The 9,345-nt window shown below is 40.8% G+C and overlaps 1 protein-coding gene across 1 annotated transcript; it reads left to right on the forward strand.

Moving 5' to 3' along the window:
* The first annotated feature begins 1,483 nt into the window (after positions 1-1,483).
* Positions 1,484-4,231, forward strand: LOC125226004 (cytochrome P450 6B6-like). The gene is made up of 2 exons (XM_048129819.1): positions 1,484-2,896; positions 3,310-4,231. The coding sequence occupies exons 1-2, from the start codon at positions 1,525-1,527 to the stop codon at positions 3,477-3,479; spliced, it is 1,542 nt and encodes a 513-aa protein (XP_047985776.1). The 5' UTR covers positions 1,484-1,524; the 3' UTR covers positions 3,480-4,231.
* The last annotated feature ends 5,114 nt before the right edge of the window (positions 4,232-9,345 follow it).

The raw sequence follows: 9,345 nt of genomic DNA on the forward strand, positions 1-9,345 counted from the left end.
CTTTGCTGAAAGATGAAAACTGTATTAAATCCGTTCCTTAGTTTTAGAGTTTATCGCGAAGAATACAGAGAAATTCTTTACGAGCTCGGCGTCACTTCTGGATAGCCCGTCTCCTTAATGAGGACGTGTTCAAGCGAACCGCTGACCCGGACCAGCGGCCGTTCGACCTCAACCTCACGCCCTACGTCACCTGTGTGGCCTGCGTCGGCTGCTGCGGGATTCTGACTAGAAAGAAAAGTGACGTCGAAATCGTAAAACCGTTAAATTATAATGACATTAAGCAGAGCTTGCTATATAACTTGAGCAATAGGGATCGATAAATTGTGATGAAATTCATCTATGTATTTTGTTTTCAACCCCCGACGCAAAAACGACAGGGTGTTATGAATTTGACGTGTCTGCCTGTCCGTCTGTTTATCTGTCTATCTGTCTGTGTGTGTGTCTGTCTGTGACATCCTAGCTCACGAACGGATGAACCGATTTAGATTTAGTTAAATTTTATTTTTGTTTGAAAGCTGAATTAGTCGGGTTATATAGTATGTGATGATCTGATGATGAACTGTGAATCGACAAACTTTATCTTCTTCAAGAATCTCTCTCAATTAAGTAATTAACTTGAATAGTTAAACTGTTTTGACGACCGGACCACCCGGCCTGCTAAGGCAGAATCAGAATCAGAATGCTTTATTTGTAAAACATAGGTACATAATTAGGTCTTAGGTCTATGAATGGTCTGAACAAACTATGTTTTGCCGGTTGGCATACAAATGTCAAAAAGGACGAGAGGCACGAGAGCAAATGAATAATATAAAATTAATACATTACAATTAGTCAGAATTAAAATTACAATTCAAATAAATAGACACAATTAAAATTAAATAAAGATTTACAATTAAATACAAAAAAAATAGTCATTATACATTACTTTCTAATTGATATTTTGTATGTCACAATCATCTAGATATTCTTTTATGGAATAATAAGCCTTATTAAAGAAGAAAAGGCGCGCTCTGGGTTCGAACCCTGGGTTCCTGAGTCATGAATCTTTTCTATGTATTAAGTATTTGGATAATATATATCGTTATCTTAGTACCCACAACAAAAGCCTTGTCGAACTTACCGTGAGACTCTGTGTAAGAATGTCCTATTATATTTATTTTTTTATTTATTTATCAACTCATAATAAGATTTTAGCAAGATTATCATTAAAAGACATTATTATCATTATTAGTATCTCCATTCATTACCTACTTTGACGTAACACGAAGGCCATTCGCACTTGTCCCGTAGCTACACTTGCCCGTACTGAACTTACCTATATGAATTATCTTATGTTATGAACACAGATAAGGAACGACTCCTGGTTTTAAAATAGCCTCAGTAGTAAAGGATATAAAACACATAATCATTTAAATAGTAGGTAAGTTTGTTTTGTATAAATGCCTATTTGTTAACCTGTTACCCACTCAAGATAACGGTATTTTAAAAACGTTTTAGTTCTACTTTGATTTGCAAGCATTGAAGATGATTCTTGTGCTAGTAGCGTTATTAGTGATTCTCGTGTACTATTTTGGTACTCGGAACCACGACTACTGGGCCAAGAGGCACATCAAACACGACCCGCCCGTGTTCTTGTTCGGAAACAACCTCAAAGGCTTCTTCGGACGACAAAGCACTACACAGGTAGCCAATGACTTATACAACCGGTTTCCTGATGAGAAAGTTGTCGGATACTACAGAGGATCCACTCCCGAGCTTTACATAAGAGACCCAGATATAGTGAGAAATGTGTTAAGCAATGATTTTGCATATTTTTTTCGACGAGGCCTTGGAAGGAATCCGGATGTGGAGCCGTTGCTGGCGAGTCTGTTTCACGCTGAAGGCGACCTGTGGAAGCTGACTCGGCAGCGGCTGACGCCGGCGTTCACGACCGCGCGGCTGAAGGCGATGTTCCCGCTGGTGGTGCGGTGCGCGGAGCGTCTGCAGGGCGCGGTGCGCGCGGCGGCGGCCCGCCCCGGCGCCGGCGCCGGCGCCGTCGACGCGCGCGAGCTCATGGCGCGCTTCACCACCGAGTTCATCGCCGCCTGCGGCTTCGGCGTCGACACCAACTCCCTCGGCGACGAAGACTCACACTTCAGAAAGATCGGCAGACAATTATTTGCAAGACCGTTGCCGGTCATTCTAAAGCACATGATGTGGGACTTGTTCCCGCCACTCAGATCCTACATTCATGTAGGAGAGCAATCACTCGATGATGCTTTTTTCAGATTCGTAAAAAATATAAGAGAAGTTAGAGAAGGCAAACCCTCAGACCGCCATGATTTCATAGACCTGCTCCTGGAGTTAGAAGGCAAGGGAAAGATCGTAGGGGAATCAATCGAGCACCGGAACCCGGACGGTACGCCTGTGACTGTGGACATGGAAATGGATTTGAAAATGATGGCGGCCCAGGTGTTCGTATTCTTTGCCGCGGGTTTTGAAACGTCCTCGTCGGCCACGAGTTACACTTTGCACCAGCTCGCATATAATCCTGAATTACAATTAAAAATACAAACGGAGATCGATGAAGTGCTTCGGAATTATGATAACAAGTTGTGCTACGACGCCGTGGCAGAAATGAAACTGCTGAGCATGGCTTTTAAGGAGGCAATGAGGATGTTTCCGTCGCTGGGCGTGCTGAACCGCTTGTGCGCGCGGCCCTACACGTTTGCTGAGCTGGGGCTGACCGTGGACCCTGGAGTGAGGATCGTGGTGCCGGTGGAAGCGCTACAAAACGACGAGAAGTACTTCGACAATCCGCGGGAGTTCCGACCGGAGCGATTCACTCCTGAGGAAATAAAGAAGCGACATAAATATGTATATTTGCCCTTCGGAGATGGACCTAGGGCGTGTATAGGTACGTAATACAAATCATCATCATCCTCCTTGCGTTATCCCGGCATTTGCCGCGGCTCATGGGAGCCTGGGGTTCCCTGTGACAACTACGAAAGCGACTGCCACCTGACCTTCCAACCCAAAGGGTAACTAGGCCTTATTGGAATTAGTCCGGTTTCCTCACGATGTTTTTCTTCACCGAAAAGCGACTGGCAAATATCAAATGACATTTCGCAGTTTTCGCACATAAGTTCCGAAAAATATAGAATAGAATAGAAAACATTGATTTAAAGCCACATCAAATATGTCTCAAATACCTAAGCAACTTTAAACGAAGGCAAAGTCGACATTTAGTAGGAACGCGGTTGAGTATAAGACTTAAAATGCTGCCTCTGCGTGTGTAGTGTGTACACTTATATGTAATAACTTCCCCAGGGTCCCGGCTAGGGGAGATGCAGTCGCTAGCCGGGCTGGCCGCGGTGCTACAGGCGTGCAGCGTGGTGCCCGCGCCGACATCCCAGCGGGTGCCGCCCGTGGACTGCACGACCAACGTCGTGCAGGGCGTCAAAGGAGGGTTGCCGCTTCAGCTCACCGTCAGGCAATGATCCAAATCTTAAAGATATCCAAAACAAGGCGAAACAACATCGTAATGTCTGTTGGCATCCAATATAGGGACTGAAACTAACAGATCTTGGTTCATATAGAGTATTCCTGCAGGGTTAGCACATGATTGCCGCCGGAGTATGTCGCCACGACATTGATCACACATCTTCTAATTGTAAGGACGGCTAGTCTATCTCGCGGCGACATACTCTCGCGACAATCATATGCTAACCGTGCTGAAAAGTTAACGGTTTCAGAAACAACACATACTTACTTAAACCACAGTATAATGAAAAGTACTATCGTACAGTATGGCCACTCCCGCTCCCCGCTGAAAGTGCGGCACACCCCCTCTCGGTTACCTCACAGTTACCACCTGTCAAAAACGAGAACAGTCGACCTGTCATATTTCACTCATATAAGCATAGTACGCGTTCATCTACACGAGCTTAGACTGTGTGCTAGGAACGCGCCTCTTTCATATATTTGATCGCCAGTGTCCGAGGTGTGCCTAAACATATCGTACCTTGTTACATCTATAACTAGCCGGTAACGTGACTTTGGTTGAGGTACTTGTTGATGATGATTTTAGTGATATTGATACGACTATACATTTTGTCCTCGAGACTGACCTTTATATTCGTATTTAATTTAGGCATTATAATATTGTGTGATACTATAATTGTTTACTTTTATCATGATAATAATGTTATACTGATTTCATAAAAATACCGTCGCGACGGTTTTATCTGTAGCAAACACTTGTTATTTATCTACCTTAAAGTAAAACCTTAATCGTTAAGAATACATAATTTATAATAGACATGGGCCGAATACGGACTTTGCCGAATACGAATATTCGGCCGAACATTCGGTTCAGCTGTTACCGAACCGAACATTCGGCCGAATATTCGGTTCCGCCATATTTAAAATCCTGGCTTAGATTTAAAAACTTCTCAATGATTGGTAATGGGTACATGTATCTTACTAAGGCTCTTAATGTTCCTATAATTTATTGCATAAGGAAATTTTGGTTTTTGTTTCTTAAACTATGTTATTTTTATATTTAAAAATATTTTAAGCGGGTTACTCACGTATTAAGTCGATATAGCGTTCGACATGTTTCGGTTCAACCCCCCCTGCGCCCGTCCTCAGCAGCCGCGCGCACCGAGCAAGCGCCCGCAGTATGCGTCGCGCTCTCGACATGTAAAGGCGGGGTCGCTGCTCTTGAGAAAGGTTCTCGAAATTGAACCGAAACATGTCGAACGCTATATCGACTTAATACGTGAGTAACCCGCTTAAAATATTTTTAAATATGTATGAGTTTTATAGTTAATATGTTATTTTTACTTTTTTACAAAATTAATGTATTTATATATTTTAACGCATCTTTAACTCGCTTTGGTAGTTCCTTAGAACGTTGAAATACGAGTATGTAAGAAGTCATTATCCGATGAATTACGAAACAACTTACTCTATTTATTTACTTTATTCGGTAAATGTTCGGCAATGTAACCGAACTATTCGGCCGAATACAAACATTGAAAAACTTACCGAATATGGCGAATACCGAATATTCGGCCCATCTCTACTTTATAACATCAGATAATATTATATGTAAGATCGCCAGGTGACTAGTAGGTTGGTAACTTTGACGAGTCCGTGCCACTATTTTTAGCCCCGCCTGATAAAATGCATCAAATTGACAAGTTTTCACATTATCCGATCCGATATCGGACGTCAGAAGGATTTCAAGGGAAAAAACCAAAGATGGCGGCTTAAATATCGGATATCGGTCCTACATCCGATATCGGATTGAAATTCGGATAATGTGAAAACGCACTAATAGGTAAAGTTTATGAATTGAATAAAACAAGTATAGGTATTTTGGATTCGTTATAATGAAACAAGTTACAAGGCTCTCGAGTTCAGTCTGCTAACAGTGGCAATAAAACGTTTTCTGTCAACTACTGCGCCTAAGCACTGCTCAGCCATAAGGCGCTTCTGTACTTCACCGGTAATAGACGATTCCATCACTATAGGAAAGCGTGTTTTTGAAATACCTATATAAAGTCTCTCCATAAAAAGCCAGGTTTTTATTTTTAATGAAATAGGCAGCAAACGAGCGGACGAGCCGCCCGATGGGAAGCAGTCATCGCCGCCCATGGACATAAGCAACATCAGGTGAGCCACTTATGCGTTGCCGACCTTTGAGAACCCTAAAGGCCTGCTTCTTGAAGAACCCCATATCATAACGCAAGGTAAAACACCTCAGAAGGTAGCTCATTCCACAACTTCCACGCTCTGGGCAAAAACAAGCGAGAGGCCCGTTTGTTCTTGGAGATGTAATGCGAAAAACTTTTCCTTCATATTTTTACGAAAACGCACGAACGTGTCATTCTATTTCAGTCAGTCTCAGTACAATACGTACTGACGCTGTCTGACCTAGCATTACGAATACGAACGTTTCTGGAAGAATACTAATCTGTACCCTGAATATTGAAATGAGGGAAAATATTATCACAATTTATTGTATGTTAACCAGCTATGCCATTTCTAATGACTTTCCAAATAATTTGAATATAAGATATAAGATTTAGAAGCAACCACAATATTCATTAAAAATATTAAATTCCTAACTATAAATAATTCCATAACCGAAAAAACAAAGATGCTGTTTTATAATACAACGGCTTGTGTAATATATTATTCAAAGTGTCAATATTCAGAGAAATAAATGGGGTCTACGATTGTACAGAGCGCGGTCGGCCCTTCCCTCTTACCACGGACGTTGCAATGCTCTTATCTGCTGAAGAAAGTCGGAACTCGGAACGTCTACCTACGGTAAAGTACAAAAGCGGCGAAAAAGTACAGCATCAACTTTTTAGCGTAAGGCCTGAGTGGACCCTCGAGTTGGATCATCAGTGTCTACAAATCATAAATCAGAGTCCCTTAGGTTCTAATCCTACCGGCTGCGCCATATCATGTATGGGACACATAAGTTTAACAAATACATACCTATACCAGTTGGACCGATTGCAAATGTACTCACATTACTTCAAACTGTTCAAATCACATATAACTTGCAACCTAATCCAACGCCCTGGTGCATGCCCCCCAAACACTCCGCTTTGAGCGTCCCAGTACAGTAGAGACGCTAACGCGCGACCCCCAAAAGCCGGCAAAGAATACGCTTCGAGCGTCCACTCAGCACTTAATTTAAACTTATGCGTTAAGACATAGGTACTTAACTGTTATCTTCACATCTATGAAACATATATATCTGGCAATATAATAACTATTGTTACAATTCGACATGTATTTGTATTTCTGGACATCTCTCCGTAATGTTTCACCCGACCTCATTTCAGTATAAAACCGTCTACCTAAAATTTCATAAATAATTCTATTAAATGTACAATAGAAGTAATATCAAGTAAATACATGGATTAAAACTAATTCATTACAGATACACCTACTACCGAAATATAATAAAAATACACATCTGGCATTCGAAATGGAAATTAAACCATTTTAAACTAGATGCCTTTTAGACGCCATCCCCAAAGTGAAATGTAATATTTAATCATTTTTGGACATTTCACTGTGAGGATGGATTTGGATAATGGCTAAAAGAAAATAGGGACATTGCGTAGATTAAACCATTGAGGTTGCGACATAAAAATAAAATATAACATTATCTATACACAACATCAAAACCGCTGAGTCACCTCGAAAGAAGCAGCAAGGAGCAACTTATGAATTCTATGCTTCTAGTTTACTAAAAGGCCTACGCTCGTAGGCGTACTAACGTGATCATTTGCTCCTAGCCTCCACTTCTCATAAAATTATAGCCAATACGGAATTATATAAGTTAATATTCATTGCGAGTGAATTTTCATCGTTAGACTATAAAGTACTCCTCATAACAAAGTATCCATTCAAAATAGATTCCATAACGTTGGTACCGTACATAAAAGTGATGACAATTTTGTACAGGTACCTACCTCGCACTTAACTCATTAATTGCTAAAAATATAGTCAGCATCAAAGTTGCTAAACGATAAAGGTGTGCAAAGTACCAATAGGCAATAACGTAATCAATAGTTAATAACATGCTGATTTGCTGTTGCGAACTATACAAATGATTTTCGTGTTTATACCAGCAGCTCAGTGTTACCTAGCCAAAATCACAATCGCTGACGCTGCCTAAGCTTATCGTAGCTAGCTCTCCCTATCGCTCTTCTGTAGTGGCCCGAGTGGCGCGACAGAGACAGACTGTGTTTAGATCGCCACGTAGCGTCAACGTCAACGATTGTCACTTCGGCTAGCCCGGCTGTGCAGTTAGAAGTTTCTTCATTTAGAAATTATACACATTTTAACATTTTATGTCATAAGTCATAACAGACTTCAATAATGTTACATACTTGTTATTATGGTATTAGTTGGTATCAGAGTATTAGGCGATAAACTTGGTATCTGTTACCTAATACCAACTAATGCTCTTATCAAGACTAGTTTACTTTGTAATCTTCTTAAGCTTTCTCAATAAAGACTACATCCGCCATTCTGTGACATTCTGCCATTGACTCGTCCTACATCAATGATATCATTGAAAACAATAACATTTTATATAACTTCAGCAGACGATCAAATATCTCTCAACAAACATAAACATTGTTATCAGTCTGCATGTTATAAAATATTATTTGAAGTGTAGATTCCGCAGTAAAAATGAATGCGGGCAAATTAAGTTTGAACATCGTCTGAACATGATCAGATATAAATATGTTGAACTACGATACTTACAGAGAAAGAGAAAACAGGGAGTCAAACCTTTATCCACCAAAAAAACAGGCAGGCAAGTATGGTCCCTATCGCACTATTTGTAAGTAACCATGATTGCCTGCCAGAAGTTCAGGATCTTCGCTATAACATATTAAGTAAATGCTCTGTATATGGCTTGAATAAACGAAACAATACTGATTAAACAATACAGCTTCATCGATCATAGATTACCCAACTAACGCATAACTGAGGATCAAACGCGAACCACGTACGATATTGCTTACGTACAATTTTACAAGTACGACAGTTGCATCAATCATATACTTTTTCGGTCTGCCGAATTGGCAACACCGAAACACCGACTGAGACACGGCGGTCAATCGAAACGAAAATTTGGCCGCAGCAGAAAACTACGTCTATCCCCTTTAATGACTGTGCTTACTTTGACCCTTCTTTTAAGGTTGATATTGGGCTGTTGTTGCGCGCGTCAGATGAAATCTTTGTCGTTTGTCGCACAATACAAATGTAGTGCGACATGATTTTCCTTCGTTTTTTCGCGGAAACGTTCGTATCTGTCATGCCAGTTCCGTCAATATCAGTACTTCGTGTATCTTACTTTACCTGATAGGTAAGGTACATCTGAATATTTCGGAACCACTAATATTATAAATGAGAAAGTGTGTGTGTCTGTTTGTTTGTCCGCCTTTCACGGCAAAACGGAGCGACGAATTGTCGTAATTTTTTAAGTGGAGATACTTGAAGGAATAGAGTGACATAGGCTACTTTCTGACGCGAGCGAAGCCGCGGGCAAAAGCTAGTAAGTAATAACTTTACTTTTTTGTGTTGCATTACGACTGTATATAAGCTGAAACGCTTCGCATAACTGCAAAAGTCGCTCGGCGTAATAGCTCTTTGCAAAACAAATAACAATAAGCTGTGTATCACTAAGCTCTCTCGAATCCTAGTTCATACTATATCTAAGCTGCATCGTTTAGTTTGTATCTGGCAGTGTCTCTTTCATACTAGTATTTTCCTGTACCGAGCGTTTCTATTCGTTCTATTCCATGAAACAAAGTGTTA

The sequence above is a fragment of the Leguminivora glycinivorella genome, chromosome 5 (genome assembly GCF_023078275.1).
Source record: "Leguminivora glycinivorella isolate SPB_JAAS2020 chromosome 5, LegGlyc_1.1, whole genome shotgun sequence".
NCBI lineage: Eukaryota > Metazoa > Arthropoda > Insecta > Lepidoptera > Tortricidae > Leguminivora > Leguminivora glycinivorella.